This window comes from Benincasa hispida, chromosome 5 (assembly GCF_027475165.1).
Source record: "Benincasa hispida cultivar pf3 chromosome 5, pf3_genome.v1.1, whole genome shotgun sequence".
Lineage (NCBI taxonomy): Eukaryota > Viridiplantae > Streptophyta > Magnoliopsida > Cucurbitales > Cucurbitaceae > Benincasa > Benincasa hispida.
Window position 1 is genome coordinate 39,406,116 of NC_143482.1, and position 24,549 is coordinate 39,430,664.

The following is a 24,549-nucleotide window of genomic DNA, read 5'->3' on the forward strand; positions in this document are numbered from 1 at the left end:
GTAAAAGTATTCCTTAGAACTCAAGGAAATTGTTGTACATTTAATAGAACAGATCATGTTCAAATAAAGTCATAGAATATAATAAAAGTACTCAGAAATTCATATTAAGTACTCATAATATGCACAAGAATTGATTGATTATAATATATATTTAAAAATGGGTAAGGTGTGACACAAATGGCATGCTATGCTTAAAAAATTCATACAACTCTCACACACTCTTGCTTAGAGATGATTATGTATAAACTAAATGTAAGTTGTAGTGAAATACAATTCAATGATTTAATTGAACAAACCGAAAACAATCCAGCTCTGAACTGATAACTCTGGTGAGGATCACGATCACCTTAGACAATTTTCTTGAGCAGCTCTCCTTGGTAGATGATTGCTATGAAGATTTGGCTCCTTTGGTATAGTTGCAGCAGGCCTCCTTTTTCGAGATAATGCCTCAGATGGTTTTCTAGAATCTTTTTCACTCGATATCTTCATAGAGGTTTTGTTCCTTGCCCTGTGTTGGTGAGATGGTACCAGAGAAGATGTTTCTTTAGATGATACATCCCTTCAAGAATAGTTCCTTGTGTCAGAACATGCCATGTTAGCAATCAAGGTTCGAAATATTAAAAATTTGAATTACCTTCTTCTAGGCTTCCTAACTCTTTGTTGTATCTCTTCTAATTTAGTCGTTTTCAAATTATCCTCTGTTTTCTTGGTTGATCTGTCATTGCCAGGTTCAGGCTGACGGCAAAGGCTCTGTTTTTTGTGTTTTAAAGCAACACAATTTTGTGAATCCATTGTACATAACTTGAGTTCAAAATCTTCTTTTGCGTTCTTCAAGGAATCCGGTACTGTTCCTCCCTGTAAACATCATGGATTTAACCAACTGTAGATTGGCAGATCTTAGATAAGAACAACTAAACTAATCCTCACTTGAATATAATATCAACTTACTCGTGAATCGTCTTGGGTTTTGTTCTCTAACATCCTTTGTTCATGTTCTTCCTCAACATGATTTTCACATTCAGAATTCTAACAAAATGAAAAAATAATTATATTTTATCCACCGAGGGGAGGGGGTTGTGAAAATTTTTTATTGAAGAAAACTCACTTGTTTCGTGTATTGATTTTTTCTCTCCAACTTGTCCCCATGAAACCTTCGAGATGCAGTGATGTCTTTCAAAGGACAATTAAGCTTTTTCGCCAAGTTTGCTTCCCTAAGTACACCTCTTTCCTAAAGCCATCCAACGATATCAGATTAGCAATTTGAAGAGATACTATACTAATAATCTTGGTGGTAGATGAGAGGGATCACATACATCAGTTCTTAGTCTGAATGGCTTGGGATTCGTGGACTTTGGTCTGCTGGGTTTCAGCCCATGAGAACCAACTGCAGCAGGGGTAGATTTCTCTTTCACAGTTTTCTTTAATACTCCTTTGACCTGCACGATTTTTATCTATCATTATAACAAGCAAAAACCGAGATGGATGAAGTAAAAATATCATGTAAAAATACCCAAGGAATTAATAGATGCAATAGCATTCGCAAAAGCAAACTACCTTTGCTGCATTTTTAGAACTCTCAAGTTTGCCAAATGCCAATCTTTCGGACTGGTCCTGAGAATTGTTTTCCCTGCAAATGTTTCCTTCAACAAATCAATAATCAGGACTACATATTCAACTAATATGCGATTTTTTATCAGTTCATCACCTGTTGTAATTAGGTGCGACATTTTCATCTGTGGTGGTTTCACTTTCATGCTCTATATCATCATCAGAGGTCACTGCATTTTCCTTATTTGCACTCACTATATTTTCTTTATCATCACTCTCAAGTTCTGAGACATTCATCTGTATTTCCCTTGATTTCATTCTCCCTTCTTGATTGCATTTGTTATTCGTCTCATGCTCCACTTCGCACAAAACTTTAGTCTCATCATCTCTAGAGTTTTTGGACACTTTATCAGTATTCTCATTCAAAGGCTCCACAATTTGCAAAGCCTTTTCTTCTCGATTACCTTCATTAATTTCAGCTGCATTTTCTTTATCATCACTCTCCAGAAGTTCTGAAGCACCTGGTTTGACTCTCTCTTCATGATAGTACTCTTGGTTCTTCTCGTCCTCTACTTCACATAGAACAACCTTGAGATCACTTTTCTCCGAAAATCTCTCTTCAGAATTTGAAATTGAAGTTACATTAGAATCTTTGGACAAACTATCTGGATCTTCAGTTCTTGAAAGTTCATCTGGATTTCCTTCATTACTCTTAGAAGAAATTGACAGAGAGCACCCTTGCATTGAAACTTGCCTTGATTTCACGTCAATATCCATGTCACTGGTATCCTCATCAACAATTTTTTGGGCAACATGATCAGGAAGAGATGGCTTTATCTTCTTTTCTTTGCTCCTCCTCTTCAAAGCTCTTACAGATTTGACATCCTGGCATTTGGAACTGTGAGTTCGTAATGAATCAAAAACCCGGCTCTTCACCTCACGTCCTCTGAACTTTTTCTTCAAAACATCCTGGGGCAATGACTGCCCATCACCTAATGCATTCTTCTCATCCCCTAATACATTCTTCTTTGCACCCGTAATCTCAAGTTTCTTCATTGCCGCACATATAGTCTTCACAGGGGTATTCATTTCTGTTGGAGTTCTCTTTTTCGTATCTTTCTTTGGAGATTGAAAGACCAAAACCTTAGCTACCTTGGTAGTCTTTGGCTCTTCAGCTGATGTTGTCTTTGAATTTGTAACACTCAGAAAATAATTGGTATTGGAGTTAAGCTTCCTGTTCCTTGGAGTAGTCATTGCCTTGGCATGAGCTTGTTTTAGCTTTACATTAGCAGTCGTAGCAGGCTTGGCAGTAGGCGGTCTAGATTTCACTCTTGCATCCACTATCCTTTTGGAAATGGAAGATATCAGAGCTAGCCTTGCCACTCTAGACTTGGAAGACTTCGGAGGAGCTGTAAGTGGGCATTTCAGGTTCCTAGTAGTTACACAATGATGCTAAAACTTATCATTCATATGCAGAAGAAAATGAATGAAAATGTAACAAGAGGAAGAAGAGGAAAAAGAAAATTTTAGGGTCCAAACCTTCGAGCTCTCTGAAGCCGTACATTTGGACTCCTGGCTGCCATTACCTGTTTGATTAAACACTTCCTTACATGAAAATGATACAACAAAGTAGAGAGCCCACATGCCAAAGGAACTTAATCAACAACATACCCGCATAACAAAATTTTTATAAACGACATCAGAGTCCATTTCTTCTGGATGCATCTGTTCACACCCTACAATTTCAATACAAATGAAATTCAAGAAAGACAAACTCCATTCTTGGAAGAAATTGAAGGAATACAAGTTTCACTTTATGGTTTTGAAGTCAAAACATAAATTATGGAATATAATCAACCACACTATATATATGCAAATAAAATAATTATCAGAATGAACATCAAGTCAAGATGAGTCAAAGAACTTCATCTCTCAGCTACTCCAATTCAAAATATTCAACAATACTCAAACACAACAACCTCTCCTCTTCTTTTCCTCCTTAAGCACCAGACCTAACCAAAATCTCACACAAAGTCGAAGGAAAAAAGAAAACAGAGAACAGTAAGGAAATGTAGTCGAGGCATACAATTATCAGATAAAGGACTTAAAACCCTAAGAAATAGCAAAAGAGAAAAATGAGAAGAAACAAACCGACTCGGGAGCAGAACCAGTAGCGATCATCGGGAATGTAGTGATCGGAAACGGTGAAGTCGACGAACTTGGGCGCTTCGATCATCTCGTAGAAATCTTCGCCGGAATTGCCACTGGTGGAGGAGTTCACAGCTTGAGTTTGGTCGTCCATGGTGGTCGTCTCAGTGAAACTAAGCAAGAGAGAGAAAGAAAGAAAGAAGAGAGAGAAAGGGTTTGCAGAACGGGGGTAACGATCGGAATTGAAGTTGTAGAGATGGCGAGGTAACCGAGGAGAAATTTTAAATCGGCGCGTTTCTGGAAGTAGCCGTTGGAGAAAAGGTTACAGATTTGGACAGGCTGGTGAGAGTGAAAGGGGTATTTTCGGGATTTCGACTTGCTTTTTGGTCCGAATCCGAATCCCATGGACCCGGACCAATGTAATTTTTCCGACATAAAAGAAAAAAAAAACCGATTAAAAAATTCGGCCCAAGCCCCGCCGAAATTGGGCTGCCCACTCTTTTAAACCGATAGTTGTAACTTACAAGCTTTTTCATACATTTCTATAAGCAAAATTACGTTTTTAGTCAATGAATTTTAAGGGATACTATGTTTGGTTCTAAAGTAAATTCTCAAATTTTTAAAAATGAATTTAAAAGGAAAAAAAATTATTTTTAATACTACACGAGCATCATACTCATTTTATTCACGTTATAGATTTGTTTTCATAAATATTACTAGACATCACATTAATGTCAGTGAGTCTCACTCTACTTTTAAAAGCAAGCTGACGTGACACACGATAAATGGAGAGTAATTTTTTTTCAAAATTTCTCTAATTATGGTAGTATATATTCTTTGGAAAAATTTCTAGTACTAAGAGAGTATGGTATTTTCTTTGTTCATACTATAAATTTGTTTTCATAAAGAGTAGTGGACCCTACATTAATATTAGTGGATCACAATAAATGAAGAAATTTCTAGTACTATGGTGGTATGAAAAATTTTTATACTACTTTCGTTTATTGATTATCACAAAAATAGCATTTAAGAGTTATATGGAGTCTACAAAATAAATCAATAATAAATTAATAAATCATTTAATGACGTGTCAATTAATGAATGAGGATAGTATGTATTGCCGTAGTATAAGATTTTTTCCCAATAATAGAGAGTAAATTCATATTTCTATAATGTGTGGTACTAAAAATTGTTTTCGGTTTAAAAGGCTCCTAAATAATTTATTTATTATTAGAGATCAAATTGAAACTAATCGTGTAACATTTGAAAATAATGAACCAAAATGAAAATTACAACCCAATGAACTAAAAAAAAATACTTTTTCCTAGATGATAATATTGGAGTGAGGATTTAATGCCAATATCCACCAACAACTTTGTGGACTAATTAAGAGTCTTTAATGCCACAATGCATTAAGAGAAAGGATAGTATAGTTGATAAAAAAAAGATTGGTTTCAATGCCCCCAAAAGCATTATGAGGAAGATTAGTAGGTTCATTAAAAAAAAAATTATAAAAAAATTATTTAAAAAAAAACTAGTTTCAGCTTTCTTGCTAATTTTCTTCTTAAATAAGAGTTGTAAATTTGGATCTCTTTAGGATCTTTTTGGTTCATAATTTTTATCATGAAACTTTATATAGGTATTTAATATTCTTATTGATTTTACAGAATTTTACCTTTTAAAAATTAGGACATTATTATTCATGGAACTTTAAAGTCTATATGATCTGAATTTTCTAAGACCCACCAAACATGTGAGATTTTTTATACTGGGGAGATGTGTAATAAAAATATAGCATGATTTTTCAATTATTAAATATAAATATATTATTTAAACTTAATAAATTTTAACTAATACATTTATCACTAATATTTTATATTAATTAACTATATTAAATATAGAAACTTATTGTTAATTATTAATTTATATTAATTAAATTAATGTTTAATATAAAAAATCATTTATTTTTATGTTTAAGTGATTAAACAATTAGTTAACAAAATAATATATTGAATAAGTTTAAATTTAATTAATTGTGTTTTCTATATAAAAAAAATTAGTAAATCGAACTTAGGTATTTAGATTCCAAATATTTAAATTTTAGATATTTAATATTTATACCCATAAAATAATATTGCGATCAAAATGGATCTAGAAGTGTGATTAATGTCTAAGTTAGATTATTAAGATGTCACTTTTTTCTTAGGAAATTGTTCTCGAATAAGATGGAAAATCTCTATTTTTGAAACGATAGAGTAAATACAACTTTTGTAATTAAATAAGGTTATTGATTCTGATGGTTTCGATGGAGAAGTTTAAAGGGGTAAAAATGAAAGATCGAAAAAAAAAAGAAACTTTATAATAAAACCTATTTATGCTAAAATTAATTGTTGTTGGTAGATATAAAAAATGAGGAAATTTTCATCAATAGAAAAAATGTCAAACTATTTATAGAAATAGCAAAAAAAATACTGATAGATATTGATAGACTTCTATGAGCGTCTATCACAAAGTATTAATGATAGATTTCATCGATTTTTATCATTAAAAATACTGATAGACTTCTATCAGCCTCTATAAAAAAAGATTAAATTTTACTATTTAGCATAAATAATTTCCCTTATTGAAAACACCCTATAAAAAATGAACTATATATTTTTTGTTTTGATATTAAAATTAAAATAAGGAGAGAATGCAAAATCCTAACTTTTCTTCCCTATATATATAATGAAAATATATAAAAAAAAAAATCTTTTTAGACAATACTAACCTTGCTTTTAGAAACAATATCTAAATTGCACTATAGTTCATTGTTCATAAAAAATGTCTAGAATATCAATATCGATGGAAATATTGATGTTTTAATTTTGCGAAAAATTTTATTTCGTTGGATATTTTTGAAAAGTTATAAAAACGAAAAAATTCAAAAAATAATAATTTAAAATTAATAGATAAACATTTTATGATTTTTAAATAAGTTAGTATGTCTATTATTTAATTATATTTATATTAATACTATGTTATTACTATAATTATAATGTTTTTTTGGATATTTTTATGATACAATGAAGATAACGATTCACCTCTCAGGACGATTTCATATGTGTTTTACTCCGAAGATTCTCTCACATATATGCTTCATTTTCTTGGGTTAGTTACACTTCTTCATCATCCATCTCCATTACCATTACCTCTCTTCAAATTTCCAAAAAATAGTAAGCTCTTCTCAATTTTCTCTTATTATTCATCTTTTCCACTCTTTCTAATTGGAGGAAGTGCAGTTGGTTGGGACAAAATTCTCTTTGAATTAATTAATCAGTTTTAAGGTAATTTCTTTTTTCCTCTTTAAATTAAACGTTTGAAAATATATTTCAAACATGCCCTTAAACCCTAATCTTTGAGGATTATACCAATTTAAATCCTAAAATTTTGGAGTTGTATCGATTTAAACTCCAAACTCATAATTGTATCGATTTAAATTCTGAATTTTCATAAATATATCAATTTAAACCCTGAACTTTCATTGTATCCAAATAAAACATAATGGAAGGTTTAAGTTGATACAATTATAAAAATTTAGAGTTTAAATTAATACACTTATAATAGTTCAAGTTTAAATTGTTATAATTATTAGTTTGGGATTTAAATGGATACAACTCCTAAAGTTCGAATTTAAATTGACATAATTATTAATTTAAGATTTAATTTGATACAACACTCAAAATTCAATAGTATAAATTGATATTTGTCTTATTTTTTAAGTTAAAAAGAAATATCATAATGCACCCAACTACCTAATTAAAATACTCATATAAAGTCAAAATATTGTTGAGATACTAAAATATTTTAAGAAGTTTAAACAACATGATGAAAAGAATTTTAAGAGCACACTATATAACAAATGTATTTAATAAAAAATACACTGAAAAATGTGTGTATATTATATATACATATGTGCATATTTTTATAGGCAACAAACTCTAAACAACATTTCTTTAAGCTAATTTAATAAAAACGTGTGTACATACATACATATATATATATATATATATATATATATATATTGTATTAAGTAGCCTATATATCATTATGGGAGAAGTTGGTCGTTAAAATGGTAATTGATACATCACAAGTCCAAGATATCGATTCTTTTTCAAGATTGGAATTCTTAAACGCAATCTACATAATTTTATGGATACTTGTCCCTATTTTGACTACTGTATTGGGAGTCACAATAGACGTACTAGTAATTGTATGATTAGAAAAAGAAATATCTGCAGGAGTACAACAACGGATTGGACATGAATATGCTGGTCCTTTGAGAGTTCTTCAAGTTTTAGCAGATGGTACAAAACTACTTTTTTTAAAAAAAATTAGTTTCTATCTAGAGGTGATACTCGTTTATTCAATATCGGACACAATACATAATACATAATATACACTTGTGTGTGTATATATATATATATATATCAGTATCGAACACAATACATAATACATAATATATACTCGTATATATATGTGTGTGTGTATATATAGTAAATTAGCTTAAAATTCAAGATTCTGAAAGCTCATATATTAAAATAGACTCCAAGAAAGTTCATATATCATATTTTAATCATGAACTTTCTATTTTAACAAATTATACCTTAAACTTAGATAAATATTTAATCTTAAATTTTAAAATTTATTGTAATCGAAATCTTCTAATAAGTTCTTGTTCCAAATATCATTCATTTTTTTTCTCTTATGCATTCAATCAATCATTATACATATGTACAATGAAATTGATAAAATTCTACCTAAAAACAAAACTAGAACTAAATTGCTTTCATTGAAATTTATGTACTTCTGCAAATGTACTAATAAATTGTGCATTGATCAAAATTATTTTTGTGCAATTTTATTAACACTAATTAATGAGTTTATAAACATTATTATAAACTTTTTTTTAATGTTAGTGGATGATTTAATGAAAATTGAATCAGGGTAAAAATTACCATACATAATGTAAAAATTAAGAGAAATTTTTACAGATAGAAAAAATATCAAACTATTTACAGGAATAGCAAAAAAAAAACATTGATAGATACGGATAGACTTCAATCAATCAGTTTCTGTCATTGATAGACTTCTATCAAAAAGTCGAAGAAGATTAAAATTTTGTTATTTTGTGTAAATAATTTCTTTATTTTTCTATTTTTGAAAATCCCAAAAACTAATCTATAAAATTCAATTTTTTTTTTTTTTTTAAAGCTTACACTTCCACACGTTTAGATTTTTTTTTAATGATTTTTTTCCATAACAAATTATTGAAAAAATTGTAGGTGGAATTGAGTGAGGGCATCCCCACGAAACAAAACCGTGGGAGGGAATTAATATAATCATTCCGCTTGGCACGCAATTTGCACTCTTTTTATTTATTTATTTTTATTTTAAATTTTTTAAAAAAGTTTTTTCAACCGAATAAATTAATAATTAATTGAAAGCTTAATTAATTTACGTTAATAGTATAAGTTGGTAGATATCTTATTCTTAGTCCATTTTATTAAATGAGATAACTACGCGTTTTGATGATGCCCAATTTAAATATAATTTATCGAATATATATTATTTATGAATATGCTATGTCTAACCTAAATTAGTCTACCAATTAATTAAAGTCTATATTTGTATGTATTTATCTATATATGTATTATAAGTCATTTTAAAATAAAGGGATAAATCCTAAACGAAACAACCTTAAACGATTGGGAATACTAGGTCAAGAGAGGAAGAGAATTGAGCCTTAAATCTTCAACCTGCCTTAACCTCTATGCCTCAACGTTAACGAGACTAAATTTTCTTACAATGTATCCAACACCTCTGAATCTAGTAGGTCCATTATACACTTAGTTCGACTTACCTGTTAATCTGACTCCTACAGGAAAAGGAAGCGGCATATATAATTCAAGCACTACTATAAAATACTGTTATAACTCCTAAGGACCTAATTTGAATTTCATTTGCAAACTCTAAGTTCCATACTTTTTCACTCTCTAACTTCAGTATTGGAGTGTGTGTGGTGAACACTGGCAGTGTATAGTTTTTCTCTTTTGCAGACCATATTTTTCTACATTCAAATAAATTTCACTGTTGTTGTCACTTAAAGTTCATATTCTTTTCCCTTCTAACTTATAGCATTAATAATATATATGTTTTCTCCAATCTTTTATCTTAAAATTGTTTTTGTTTCTCGTTACTTGTTTGATATTTGTTTTACCATTTATGAGCTATGTTTTTTTTTCGAATTAAATACTTACTCCAAAAAGACAAAAAAATGATAGATTGCACATATTGTTACTCGTGAAATATAGTGACGATTAAAATGTGATTACAAAGTTCTATAATTGCAAAAATTAATCTTCTCTTCCATTTCTTCCTTGGCGAAGTCCAAAGTATCAAATTTTTGTAACCATTTCAATATTATATATATAAAAAAATCGACAAAACATTTTTTAAAAAATATGTCACTCATATGAATATATTATCTAAATTGTTTAAAAATATAATATTCTTAAACTTTCAGAAAAATGTTCAATGATACTTTCATTTTTTTTTGTTTTGGATGGAACTAAGTAGTATTTCATTTAAAAAATATCTTTGAATTTTTAAAAGTTTCATTAATACTTTTAGATTTTTTTTTTTTAAAAAAATACTCTTATAATTAGTATATTATTACTAGAAATCGTCAATACCTCATTTCAAAAATATCCTTGAACTACCAAAAGTTGTATTAATAATCTCGGCCTTAAAAGAAAGGTTAAAAATTATCCTTATATTGAACATATGAATGGAAACCATCACTAGGAAATTAGTGATCCATTTGGCAATTTAAATTAGTCTATTTGTTATGATCAATTAAGAAGTTTCTCTATGATTGAAGATGATAATTCTTTTTCGGTTCTTTCTGCTTAATTTGGCGATTCATCGTTCAACTAAGTTTTGAGAAGAGATTTTGATTTGGTACTCGATAGAATTTTGTGGAATTTTATACTTTAACTTAAGATTTAAATCATGTTTGGGTTGCAGAGAAAATTTGTATAAGAAATGGACAAATAGGAGAAAATGAGAATATTTATATGAAAAGAAAAAAGAATTTATATGAATTTCTTTGGAATGGGTTCATTCATTGATCAGGTGTAAAAATTTCTTATATGTATGTTTGAGTATACTAAAATTATGAGAGCTCTCCTAACTCTGACATTTAAAAAGAAAGAAAAATGATGAGAAACAGGAGAAATTTTGGAGCCTTAAGAATGAAAGATGAAGGTGAAGTTAGGGGATAGATTAAAGTAGATGTGAGATTGGTAATTGAATAAGTGGTGGGACATTAAATAGAATAGGGATGTGATCAATGGTTGTAGAAAGGAAAATTTCACAAAAGGACCCAAAGACCAAAAAATTTTCTACCAATGACTTCTTTCTAAAAACTTTTTTACAGTTGACCTTTTGCCCATGCAAAATTCCAAAATTACCCCCAATTTTAAAGTGCCTTCAAACCAAAGCCTTCCATCTTCTTCCTTCAACCATTTCTCAAGCATTCAATATGTATTCAATACAAAACCAACATTCCACCGAACTATTTATTCCCAACTATATTCTACCAATAGCAGTTATTCCCAACTAATATTCTACCAATGGAAGGCCACTCTCAGTATTCTCTTTCTATCAAACTTTCCATGAAATTCTCCCATTGTTCTCTCGGAGTATTATCTCAGAGTTTCAGTCCAACATCCTCGTCGATCTCTTTCATCGTCAGATTCAAAAACGAAGAGAATGTAAGTGATATTCAATATTTCTTATCCCAAATCACTTTCATAATAAGTGTCGTTTAACATTAAATAAACGATCATACAATAATATATAACAATCGTTCATTACAATATAAACGATCATTCATGAATTACTAGATGATCATGTAGTAAGTTATAAATGATCGTGTAGAAAGTTATAAACGATCGTGTAGTAAGTTATAAACGATCGTGTAGTAATTTATAAATGATCATGCGATCGTGTAGTATTGTTTAAGCGATCAGTAGTACTGTATATGTTAGGATTAGTGTCCTAATTCTCTTGGAGTCTCTTAGTTTGTAAACAGTTTGTACACATTGTTTTTAATAAAATAAGAGTTATTTTATTTGCATTTACTCATATCTAATAAACGAATATCTATGGTTATTGAAGGAATTCTTATCAAAGAGTACCTCTAAGCAGAAACAAGATCGTTCCAAACTTATTGTGACAAAATTATTGCATTCACAATCAAACAGACTAGATATGCAATATACAACAAATTACAAGCATGCTTTGAAACTTTAAACTACATAGAAAGAAATACATACCAGTTGAAGAACCCTTCTTTGCCTCAAATCTCGTTCTCATCCATGGACTGCTCCTCTTGCTCTCGCTGAGAATGTCTAAGCAATCGTCCACCAAATCACGGTCGCCTACCCATGAACAGCCTCCTCACGAACACGGCAGTAGGGAAGACACCACCACTCTATCTTGTCAATTTGAACACTTCAAATGTCAATCATATCATATATAACTGACCCGTTCAATCATATCATATATAATCGAACTCTCTCTTGTCAATTTGAACACTTCAAATTGACCCAAAAACTGATTCTCAACTTGAACCCATTAAGCTACCAAGACGACCTTATGGACCTATAGCTTGAAGCTCTAACGATATGTGAATGGCTGATTAAACTCTTTAGCCACGAGATCCACCATCTGTTAACTGCCAGGCATTCAACTAAAGACCAACAGTTGAACTCTTCTCACCACAGATATATTTTTGTGTCCATCGAATATAAACAATCAACAGTACAATAACCTTTCACAGATGCTCGTAAGTACAGCAGGGCCAATTTATCGCTTTGCCCCTGTAGTTACATCTAACTCCTTAAGTACCACTGATCCCTCTAATGAACAATACAACATAGTCCTACTATGTATGGACACCTCTCGGGCCATGAGAAGGTGTGTGGCGCCACATCGTTTTAACGCAAATTTTTGTATAACAATAGATGCAAGCAAGGTTCAAGTCCATAACGCAATTTTTTGTATAACAATAGATGCAAGCAAGGTTCAAGTCCATGTCCCCGTTACCAGTTCCTCGGCAACAGCGCCATAAACTTGTAACGTAAATTTTCGTATAACAATAGATGTAAGCAAGGTTCAAGTCCATGTCCCCATTACCAGTTTCCCGGCAACGGCACCATAAACTTGTAACGCATGATTTTAATCTTTAAAAATGCGATAGTACTTCTAGATATGCGTTATTTATGAGAATCTTGTAGTATACTATGCGTTGTCACAAGTTTCCTTACGTTGGAACCAAGTATAATTCCACCGCAAGTTTCTCGGTGTGATTCGAAGTCGAACACAGGGAATGTTTGAGGTTATTGCGTTATATTTGTGATATATACGACCAAGGGTTTTTCAACTTATAAAAAGGTTGTGTGTACAGGTAATTAAAAATGCGATAAAGTAAAGGTAAGCCATAAAATGCGATAATAAAGTAAATTGCAGTAAAGGTAAAGTGCAATAAAATAAACCTAAGCTGTGATAATACAAGATACAGGTTTCATGATACAAGATACTGAGGTTGAGACTGACTGTGAAGATTATACAAAGATCGTGTTATGCGGTGGTATGTCTTATGTGTGAAACAGAAAGAGAAAAGACAACTAGTACAAACATCACAAGTTCCTTAATTGCGTTAAAGGCATAAATACGGTTCCGCTTTTCCCTTGGCGTACACCTCTCGGTGATCGGCCGTGTTCCCATATCTCTATGGTGAAACAGGGAAAAACGTAATGAACGCAAGGTTACTTCCATCTCTGGAAGTACTTCTTGCTTTAGTTAACGCATTCTTCTAACCTTCTCTCGACAGATCAGAATGGCATCTTCACTTTTGCTTTCATAGTGAAGATGCCGTCTAACATGCTTTAGCTAAACATTTTTATTTATTTAGCACAGATTAAGTTACTTGTTTAATTCATATTAATCACCAAGAGATTAAGAAAACGTCATGGAGAAAATGATTAATGGAGGAATGGAAATAGACAGAGAAGTGGAAATGGAAATAATCAAGACATTCAATAATACTATTTAGTGTCTAATACATGGTTGTGAATGAAGAGATTAAAAAAATAAAATACAATTGATGAATGAGAATTAGAAACAAATACAAATAAGTGTCAACATCTTGGCATAGATCTGGAATGGAGAATTGCTTGCCGGTGTCGATGGAGTGAATGGAAGGATGAACTTCCTTCTTTGGCTTGCTAAACTGGTAGAAGGGATTTAAGTACAGAGCTTCTCAGCGGGGATTTGGCAGAATTGCACTGAGACTCACCTCTCGGCCTTGTCTCTTCTCTTCCCGGATTTCCTCCGATCAACACTCAGATCAGTTCTCTCTCAATAGCCTCGTATCAAGTATAGGTTTCAGTGAATTCTTTGGGGGTATTTATAGGCTGAAAGCTTTGACTCTCTAACTTATGGTCCCCACTTTATTGTCATGGAAAATCCAAAAATGGTGGAATAAATATTCCTTCTGTTATGCAATCAATCCGTCGAATATGCACAATGGTTATTGTACACGTGTCACAATCCTCTGCGTTTGCGTTGCTCATTTGCATCTTTCGATCGTGTTTCTGCATGCGATATTATTTTTATTACTCCATGCGGTAGAAGTTCAGCTTTGGATCGACTGTCGCATTGCGTCGTTATTGCGGTAATCGTCTCTTCAATATTGATTTTACGAACGCAATGCGCCGAAGATGCGTTGTTCAGTTTCTCTCTGAGCCTTGATCGCAAGCGGTGACTTGGTTTCCTGCAAAACAAACTTGAAATATCCTTTTCTACCATCTAAAAGCAAAAACAGATAAAGCGCCTAAACTATAAGACAAGTAAGCTTCTCCAGACCATACAAGTGCACGGCGAGCCCATGCAAAGGGTTTAGTTAAGATATGTCAAATTCCACCAAGTACACAAATGGAACCTAACCATACATGTCCGCCAACTATATCTTCCAAATCGTCCACACTAACAATCCACCCTTCTCTGCCAAAAGGAGATTTTAGTAAATAACCAAATATAACACTTGGGTTAAGGGTCAAGTTGGTAATTTTTCTTAGCTAATTTTCATACGATTGACGCATTTTTTCTCTCTTTTGGCCGTAATATCTGAATAAGGCCGTATAAATAACTTGTATTTCTATAAGTTATCACACCCCCAAATTTAGATATATGTTTGTCCTCAAGCATATCTTCTACTATGGCAATAATACTCAATTCCTATCCTATATTTTTGCATCTATTGGTTGCTCTGAATGCTCCACTTAGGCACATTACTTGACAACGTAACTTCCTCCTATCTTTATTAATTCCTAACAAAGTCCTACTTTATTCTTTTACATAACAAATTTCTGCTCAAAAATGCTTTTCTAGTTTTAAAAATAGAATGTTTACCTCTTCTTTGTCAAAACAACTTGATATGTATATATGCGGTAGTCAAGCTTTGCGACATTTATTTAGAGACTGTCAGTCATGGTTACACTCTTCGTTTTGGCTTGTTCCACGGGTGTCACGCAAACATCCAACTATAGTTGTGTGTCAATTTCTAACTTTAACTCATGATAATCAGAGGAGTTGTCTCTTGCATTTATTTTTCTTTTCTTTTTCTTTTTCATTTTCATACTGCGTTGTTCTTGAAACCCACCTTCATTTTGGCTTTCTCCCACGGGTGTCATGCGAACATCCAACTACGAGTAGGTTCCTTTCACAACTAACTTTTATCAGGTTGGGATTATTTTTTAGGTTTCCCTTGCGTTGACATTGGAGTTTTGTAATTTTTTTTTTTGTGAAGAAAATGAATGCATTTTCTTAATGACCGCATATTCTTGATCTTATTTGCTCAGACCTTCCCCACCCCCAAATTTAGAGATGCGCAATGTTCTCATTGCGTTGTTTGGATAGACTAGACAAACCCTTAGAAAAAAAAATCAAAAAGAAGGTTTGAGCAGAACTTTGAGAGATAAAAGGTAAAGTATTGCTAAGCTAAGAATTAACTAAGTATTAGTCAGAATTTACACAGTATGGGAAATGTTTCTAAGTATAAACATATTATACATCATGGCAGCGCAATGAATAACGCAAAAATAGAAGATCAAGAACATCACAAATATTGACAAAGGATGATAAAGAAAAAGGCATAGGTAAATGGAGAGAATATTTACTTAATTGTATTGACTATTTACAAAGTATACAAGGAATTAAAAATTAATGCAATATAAAAATTGTTGCCTATACAAAGAATCAAAGAATTTAATTAAATAATGAATGAAATTGTCTTTTGAATCTGATTCAGACGGGTGCACGTTTAAAAAAGAAAATTTAACACTGCGCTTCCCTTAATGAAAATACATTTTTGCTGAGGGCGGGCAACACGCATGCATTCCCGCAACACACCCCTTAACTAAACACATTTCTGGAGGATCGGGCGTACGGTATTGCTACCAGCACAACACTACCTCAACATAGTACATTTTGATAAGGACAGGCAAAGGACACACACGCGCACAACACACCCCTCAACACAATGCATTTGAGTGTAATAGACGCAAGGTGTCTCTTGTTAACACACTATGCACCCATCATCGCGTTACATACCAGTTTTTAATTTTCTTTTTAATTCATCAACAACGCAAGTTGAAAAGACTTTGCGGTGGTTAAGGTTTCATCCAAACATTCACAAAAATTAAAGAACAGCGCTACTAATACATACAAATTAAAGAATTACAGAAATCATTAAAGGTTAATTCTAAAAAATAGTAAATACGTAATTTAGAAAGCAGTAAAAGAAAAACTGTAAAGAAAGCAAATAAGCATAGATAGGGATGCTGATTGAAAGAAGTTCTCAGAATTACCGCAATCGCTTCCCCCGCAAGCGGTTTAATCCTACTTGCCCAAGTCAATGGTATCCATGCGTCACTCGAAGTTCCCTCCATAGTAAGGCTTAATCCGTTGACCATTGACTTTAAACGCGTTGTTCCTGTCTAAAGTTGTTAGTTCCACTGTGCCGTGAGGAAAGATAGTATTGATTTGGGATGGCCCAGACCAGCGAGACTTCAATTTTCCTGGGAACAATCGCAAACAAGCATTAAATAATAATACCTGTTGACCTTCGATGAATGTCCGGTCGTTTCGCCACTTCTTGATTTTCTCCTTATAGATCTTGGCATTTTCATAGGCGTCTCTTCGCCATTCGACCAGCTGATTCAGTTGCAGCTTCCGGACTTTCCCTGCACTTGCCAAATCAAACTTCAACTTCTTGCATGCCCACATCGCCTTATGCTCCAACTCGAGCGGTAGATGACAAGCTTTCCAAAGACCAGGGCGTACGAGGACATGCCAATTGGTGTTTTATAGGCAGTCCTGTATGCCCACAGTGCTTCATCAAGCTTGGGTGACCAATCTTTCCTGGAAGTATTGACTACCTTCTCCAAGATAGTTTTGATCTCTCGGATCGAAATCTCTGCCTGCCCATTAGTCTGTGGGTGATAAGCAGTTACAACTCTATGGCTGACATTAAATTTAGTCAACAAGTTGGTGATTATGCAGTTGATGAAGTGAGAGCCCTCATCGTTGATTAAGGCCCCTGGCGTCCCGTATCGAGTAAAAATATTCTTCTTAAGAAACTTTGCCACTGTGGCCGCATCATTCTTGGCACATGCGATGGCATCAACCCATTTTGATACATAATCAACCGCGACTAGGATATAGTGATGACCTTCTAATGGTGGAAATGGGCCCATGAAGTCAATTCCCTAAACATTAAATAATTCAACCTCTAAGATTGATGTCAACGACATTTCATTCCTTTTAGACATATTCCCCGTTCTCTGGCATCTGTCACATTGCACAACGTGGGCATGGGCATCCTTAAATAGTATTGGCCAGAAATAGCCACATTGCAAGACCTTTGCGGCAGTCTGCTGCCCTCCAAAGTGTCCTCTATGAGGGGACTCATGACGCATCTCCAGAATGTGCTTGACTTTGTGCTCAGGAATGCATCAACGTAATATGTGACCAGAACCAAGTCGATATAGGAATGGATCGTCCCAGAAATAAAATTTGACATCATATCTTAGGTTCTTTTTCTGCTGGTAAGTATAATCATTTGGTATTTGACCGCAAACGATGAAATTCACAATGTCCGCATACCAGGGAACATTAATGTCTACTAACATCAGCAGCTCATCAAGGAATCTTTCTTCAATATCTTTTTCTTTCCCTTAAACCTCGCAATTCTCCAATCTTGACAAATGATCAGCGACTTGGTTCTCGGTGCCCTTCTGGTCTTTAATCTCTAGGTCAAACTCTTGCAGGAGCAACACCCACCATATAAGCCTCGGTTTTGTATCCTTCTTTGTCATCAAATACTTGATCGCAGAGTGATTCGTATACACAACAACGTTTTTTCCGATTAAGTACTGTCGAAATTTCTCCAGTGCAAACATCACTGCTAGCATTTCCTTCTCTATGGTTGTATAGTTTTCCTATGCATCATTCAATGTTTTACTTGCTTAATAAATAGGATGCAATACTTTGTCTTTGCGTTGACTTAATACTACGCCCATAGCATATCTGCTCGCATCACACATCAACACAAACGGTTGTGTCCAGTCCAGTGGAACCAGAATGGATGCGGTGATGAGAGCATCTTTTAATGTGTTGAATGCTTTGGTGCACGCATCATCAAAATTATATTCTCGGTCAGCTTCAAGGAGTGCACTTAGGGGCCTTGCGATCTGGGAGAAATTGCGAATAAATCTTCTATAAAACCTAGCGTGTCCCAGAAAGCTCCTAAGTGTTTTCACGTTCACTGGTGGGGGTAGCTTGGAAATTGCGTCGATTTTCGTTGATCAAATTCCAATCCTGCTTTCCAGATTTTATGACCCAGAACAATTCCTTCTTCCACCATAAAGTGGCATTTTTTCCAGTTCAGAACAAGATTTATTGCCACACATCTCTTCAAGACCTTTTCTAGGTTAGATAAACAGGAGTCATAATTGTTGCCGAAAACTGAAAAAATCGTCCATGAATACTTCGACTGGCTCCTCCAAATAATCTGAGAATATTGCCATCATGCATCGTTGGAAAGTGCCTGGCGCATTACAAAGTCCAAATGGCATGCGTCAGAATGCAAATGTACCGAATGAGCACGTGAAGGTTGTCTTGCTTAATCCTCCGGTGCAATTGCTATTTGGTTGTATACTGAATAGCCGTCAAGAAAATAGAAGAATTCATTCCCCGCAAATCTGTCTAACATCTGATCAATGAACGGGAGTAGGAAATGGTCTTTTTTAGTGGCCAAATTTAACTTGCAATAATCCATACAAATTTTCCACCTCGTTGTAGTTCTTGTGGGAATTAATTCATTTTTGTCATTAGTGACGACGATTATCCCTTATTTCTTCGGAACACATTGCATTGAGCTTACCCAGCTGCAATTAGATATTGGGTAGATGGCACCTGCGTCCAGCCACTTCACTATATCCTTATTCACTACCTCCCTCATAGCAGGTTCAAGCTTCGTTGTCTTTCTATCGATCCTGTCTTTCCTTCTTCCAGATGAATCTTGTGCATGCAGTACGAGGAACTGATTCCTCGAATGTCTGCCAAGGTCCATCCTAAAGCCTTTGCGTTAATTCTCAGGATTTGAATGAGTGCATCTTCCTTCTCCTTACTTAGCGAGGTATAAATGATAACCGGTAATGTGTTGTTATCTCCTAAGTAAGCATACTTGAAGTGCACAGGCAGCGCTTTCAACTCTAGCACGGGTGGGTCTTCCAAAGATGGCTTGATGCGTTGTGAAGTTCGTTCAGACAACTTGAGTGGTTCAAAGTTTGATTCAACATAAATTGCAGCGCAATCCTCCTCCAACATTGCGCCGATTCCACAATCTTCTTTCTCCAGCTTCTCTAGAGGCTCGTACTAAGGTTCTTCCCGCAATTCCTCAATATACTGGCAATTCACCATATCATTTGGGTATTTCAACGCATTGAAAACGTCGAACTTTACTTCCTGATCGTCGACCCTGATGGTCAGTTCTCCTTTCTGCACATCGGTCAATGCTTGCCCTGCTGCTAGGAATAGGCAACCCAAGATGATAGGCACTTCCCTATCAGCTTCGTAATTCAATATAATAAAGTCTGCCGAGAAGATAAACTTGTCCACTTGCACGAGTACATCCTCTATCTTACCCTCAAGATGCGTTATCGATCTATCAACCAACTGTAAGGTGATCGTCGTTGGTCTTGTGTTGCCGATATCCAGCTTCTTAAAGATCGATAAGGCCATTAAATTTACGCTCGCCCCTAAATCGCATAGCGAGTTCCCGACCATCTTCCCTCCTATTATGCAGGGCAATGTAAAACTCCCAGGATCTTTCATTTTTGGGGGGATATTGTTTTGAAATAGCGCGCTGCATTCATACATTAATGCAACGGTTTCATTTTCCCCGATCTTTCTTTTATTAGCTAGAATATCCTTGAGAAATTTTACATAGCTCGGCATCTGTTCCAAAGCTTCTATTAGGGGAATATTGATGTGTAGCTGTCAGAGAACGTCCAAGAACCTCTAAAATTGCATACTATCATCTTTCTTCTTCAGCCTGGACGGGAAAAGTGGAGGATCCCGCCTTACTTCTTGTTGCGCTTCATTATCTAGAGGTTGTGTTAATTTAAAATTCAAGTCTTGAGGAGCTTCATCTTTTGTAGGTGAACTTGCTTCTGAACTGGTAATCTTTCCACTACTAATTGATTGGTCACCATCAACAGTCAAATCTACTGGTACTGTTGTAGAATTTGGTATTGATGGCATAGGGGTTGTTGTTTTATCACTCCTCAATGTCACTGCATGACATTGCTCTTTACCTCGTGAACCCGATGCTCCTAAACTGCTAGGCAACTCAATTGCAAGCTATTCAATCTACTCTTCTAAACCTCTAAGGGAGTCAGCTTGCGATTGTCTAATTGCCTTGTTCTTTTCGATATAGTGCTTCAATGAAGTCTCCAGAGACGAGGTACTGCAAGAGGTGTCATATAGGAACGTAGGGTGGTATACTTTGAGAATTACCCGAGCTACCTTCCTGATTAATAAAGACCGGAGAGTTGCCTTGTCCCCTTGATAACTGTTCTAATGGAAACTATGGCTCCCCTGATTGTGATTCCCATCCCAACTTAAAGTTGGGTGATCCCACCAACCAGGATTGTTGATTCCATGGGCACACTTCTGCTGGATGTCCCTCCCCACATCGAACGCAAATAATTATGGCCACGTGCGTCAACGCATTAACTTGCACTGAACTTTGAGAGAGATTTCTTTGTTGATTAGCCACCGTCTGAAGGGGAGAGGTCATCGTGGTCATTTGATCTACCAGCGTGCTCATTGTATCAGTTGACACATCAACTCTACTCTTTCTTACTCTATACCACTTTCCTCGAACCCGGTATCAATCCACTCATAAGAATGTCGCGAGATGCGATCCAATATGCTCCTGACTTCCGTATATGATCTATCCATCAATCTTCCTTCTGTGGAGGCATCAGCAACTACTTGCGTCTATTGATCTAAGTCATTATAAAATGTCTCCATCAGAATGCTATCGGGAATCCCGATATGCGGGCAACTCTTCACTAACTGTTTGAAACGCACCCAGGCGGTGCTCAAAGTTTCATAACCCTTTTGCTCAAAATTCAACACATCCCTCCGTCTCCTTGCGTTGACGGTTGGAGGGAAGAATGTGCTGCACATGTCTACAAAATTCGTCAAATGCGCATGTGGGCCTTCTCCTTGTAATCCTCCGAATTAACCCATATTCTGAATCATCTGCAGCATAATTGGTCTGATTTAAAAGCTCACATTCTCCTCAACCATAAGTCTTGAAATTCCTGGTGAGAAGTTGTAAAAATCTGATGCCACACATAGTCTCTCATAGGAACGTTGCGGTCAGCAGCAAGAAATATGTGATCTTGCACTGGCCAATTTTCCCTTTGATTCCCTGCGGGAGCCTTGTTATTATTAGCCATGCTTCTTCACCACTTGATTCAGCCCTGATGTGGTCATGCGCGAATAATACACTTGATCTCTGGGTCCACTTAGAATCTCTGGATCACTCCAGCACTCCTAAGCCGTCAGACTGCTCTTCACGTTAAACAGCCAGTATAAAGAGATCTGTCCTGTAAAATACCACAAACATGCTCAAACAATAAACCGTTAACCAATCCCCAACAACGGCTCCATAAAACTTGTAACGCAAATTTTTGTATAACAATAGATGCAAGCAAGGTTTAAGTCCATGTCCCCGGTAACGGCGCCATAAACTTGTAATGCAAATTTTTGTATAACAATAGATGCAAGCAACATTCAAGTCCACTCGGGAAAGGGAGTAAATTCCATCTTGTGTAGCTGAGTTCCCAGCTCCCAAATCACACGAATCCCCAAAGTGATAAGTTTGAGTCGGTGATCTAGCCACTCACACCTATGCAAATCAAAGGATTGCCCTCAAAGACAGGAGTTCTCAACTCACTTAGGATTGGGTTCATGTTACCTATAGTCATTTTAGTGAAGTGAAGTCTCCGTCATGAACAGCGTTATATAACGAGACTATAACATTTCGTGGTCCGGTCTATACAAACTCCTTTATGTAGGACACCCCCATTCGCATGTCTCCACATGAATGATCAGGATCATACCATCTATAGCAAGTTATAACATTTGTAAATATTCTACCCAGCAGGCCGCATCCGTAGCGTTACCAGGATAAGGTTTTCTTCCTATATCCATATACTACAGACCATTTTGGTTATCACTTAAGGCATGATCCACCTATATGTCTCCACATACACGCTTAAGTTACAAACGACAACCAGGGGGGATCTTAGTTTATTGGTTTGTGGTAAAGCAAATAAAACATCCAATGTTCATAGAAAAAAGTGAAGAAAATATCATATATTATACATCACAAGCGTTTGTTCAAAACTTTGTTTACAAACTACAGGACCCAACAAGAGTTTAGGGCATCATCCTCAACAGTTATTTCATGTAAACTTAAGCATGTATGTGAGACATACAAGTGGACCATACCTTAAGTAATAACTTAAATGGTTTGTAGTATAAGGATAAATGAGGGATGCCTTATCCTTGTGACACTACGGATACGACCCGTTTTATAGATAGTTACAAGTGTTGTAACGTGCTATAGATGGTCTAATCCTGACCATTCATATGGAGACATGCGAGCGGGGGTGTCGTATACAAAGAGTTTGCATAAGATTGGACCACGAGATGATTCGTCTCTTTATATAACGCCGTTGATAATTGAGACTTATATCTCACTAAAATGACCATAGGTGACATGACTTTAATACTGAGTGTTTTGGGAACTCGTACCTTTGAGGGCGGTATTTTGATTAATATGGGTGAAAGTGGCCAAATTGCCAACTCAACAAGCTTACCCTTTTGGGGATTTGTCTGATTCGGGAGCTGAGAACTCAGTTACATAAGATGGAATTCACTCCTTCCCCGAAGTAGGGGTATGTAGATAGATTGCTCCCTTAAAGGCTGAATCTAGGTCTTGGACATAGTGATCACATCCTCTCTTTAGAAGAAAGGACTCAGCCATAATAGAACTATGACTTATTATTCATTAGAGGAATCAGTGGTACTTAAGGAGTTAGATGTAACTATAGGGAAAAATTGGTAAATTGGCCCAGTTGTACTTATGAGAGATTTGTGAAGGGTTATCGCGTTATTGATTGGTTAATATGGACATAGAAATATATCTATAGTAAGAAGAGTGCAGCTGTTGGTCTTTAGTGGAGTGTCTGACAGTTAACAGATGGTGAATCTCGTGACTAAAGAGTCTAGTCAGTTATTCATGTACCGTTGGAGCTTCAAGCTACAAGTCTATAAGGTCCCCTTGGTAGCTCAATGGGTTCAGGTTGAGAATTAGATTTTAGGTTTAGTTTGAAATGTTCAAATTAGCAAGAGGAAATTCAATTATATGTGATATAATTGGTATGATGTATGAGATACATTAATTGGAGGAATTAATATAAATATGATTTATATCAAGTACCATAAAATAGAAAAAGAACTATGGTTTATATGTTTCATATGATTAAATATTAAAACTATAGGTTATAAATATAACATGATAAGTTGGTTATCATATTTATTTATAATATATTAATTATATGATAATTAATTTCTTTTTCTCTAATAACAAATTGAGTGAGAGGTTATTGGAAGTTTTATGGTAACCGTGAGATAAAAGAAAAATTGTTTCCCTAATTTTAGTAGTTACTTCATTCGGAAAGTACTCATGGAAAAAGCTATCAAGTAAAAGAGTTTTACTAAGCGATCGTATTGACAGAGACTAAATGATCGTGCAGAGTTGACTATACGATAGTCATTCAACTAATTGTTGCTACACGATCGAGTAGCAAAGTCTATGCGATAGACTTCAATTTATTAAACGATCAAGCATATTGTTTATGCAATAGACATCTTCTTATCTCCCACTTGCTCGATTGTCTACTCGATTGTAGACCTCCAGTCTCTTCCTCAAGCCAAGATCATACAAAGCTCACATCTTCTGGATTCTCACACCGAGAATACCAAGATAACCATTGTGGTGGTGTCTTTACTTAGTTCGTGAATTGAGTTGGACTCGATTGGGTTTGAGAAGCATCCAGACGTTTGTTGTCTTCGTTGTCGTGTTGTTCTATTCTTTGC

The 24,549-nt window shown here is 34.7% G+C and overlaps 2 protein-coding genes across 3 annotated transcripts; both read right to left on the reverse strand.

Annotated features, from left to right (window-relative positions):
* Positions 1-130: 130 nt before the first annotated feature.
* LOC120077873 (neurofilament heavy protein) lies at positions 131-3,972 on the reverse strand. Of its 2 annotated transcripts, none has more exons than XM_090314248.1 (10): positions 3,700-3,972; positions 3,220-3,284; positions 3,088-3,134; positions 1,706-2,980; positions 1,555-1,627; positions 1,314-1,436; positions 1,106-1,228; positions 949-1,026; positions 635-855; positions 131-559 (listed from the first exon to the last, which is right to left on the reverse strand). In XM_090314248.1, the coding sequence occupies exons 1-10, from the start codon at positions 3,848-3,850 to the stop codon at positions 343-345; spliced, it is 2,373 nt and encodes a 790-aa protein (XP_090170374.1). In that variant the 5' UTR covers positions 3,851-3,972; the 3' UTR covers positions 131-342. The 2 variants fall into 2 exon arrangements, with proteins under 2 accessions (XP_090170374.1, XP_090170373.1); XM_090314247.1 differs by having other exon boundaries at positions 131-508; positions 3,700-3,971.
* A 12,762-nt stretch (positions 3,973-16,734) lies between these two features.
* LOC150036127 (uncharacterized) lies at positions 16,735-17,091 on the reverse strand. The gene is made up of 2 exons (XM_090313570.1): positions 16,921-17,091; positions 16,735-16,872 (listed from the first exon to the last, which is right to left on the reverse strand). The coding sequence occupies exons 1-2, from the start codon at positions 17,089-17,091 to the stop codon at positions 16,735-16,737; spliced, it is 309 nt and encodes a 102-aa protein (XP_090169696.1).
* Between the last annotated feature and the right edge of the window lie 7,458 nt (positions 17,092-24,549).

Bases quoted from the DNA above. Each gene is read 5' to 3' on its own strand.
- LOC120077873 (XM_090314248.1), bottom strand. From the start codon at position 3,850: ATGGACGACCAAACTCAAGCTGTGAACTCCTCCACCAGTGGCAATTCC. The intron at 3,285-3,699 runs GTTTGTTTCTTC...TTGAAATTGTAG, and splicing joins CTGGTTCTGCTCCCGAGTCG to GGTGTGAACAGATGCATCCA. The intron at 1,229-1,313 runs GTATGTGATCCC...GGATGGCTTTAG, and splicing joins CATTCAGACTAAGAACTGAT to GAAAGAGGTGTACTTAGGGA.
- LOC150036127 (XM_090313570.1), bottom strand. From the start codon at position 17,091: ATGTGGGCATGCAAGAAGTTGAAGTTTGATTTGGCAAGTGCAGGGAAA. The intron at 16,873-16,920 runs GTATTATTATTT...GGAAAATTGAAG, and splicing joins CATTCATCGAAGGTCAACAG to TCTCGCTGGTCTGGGCCATC.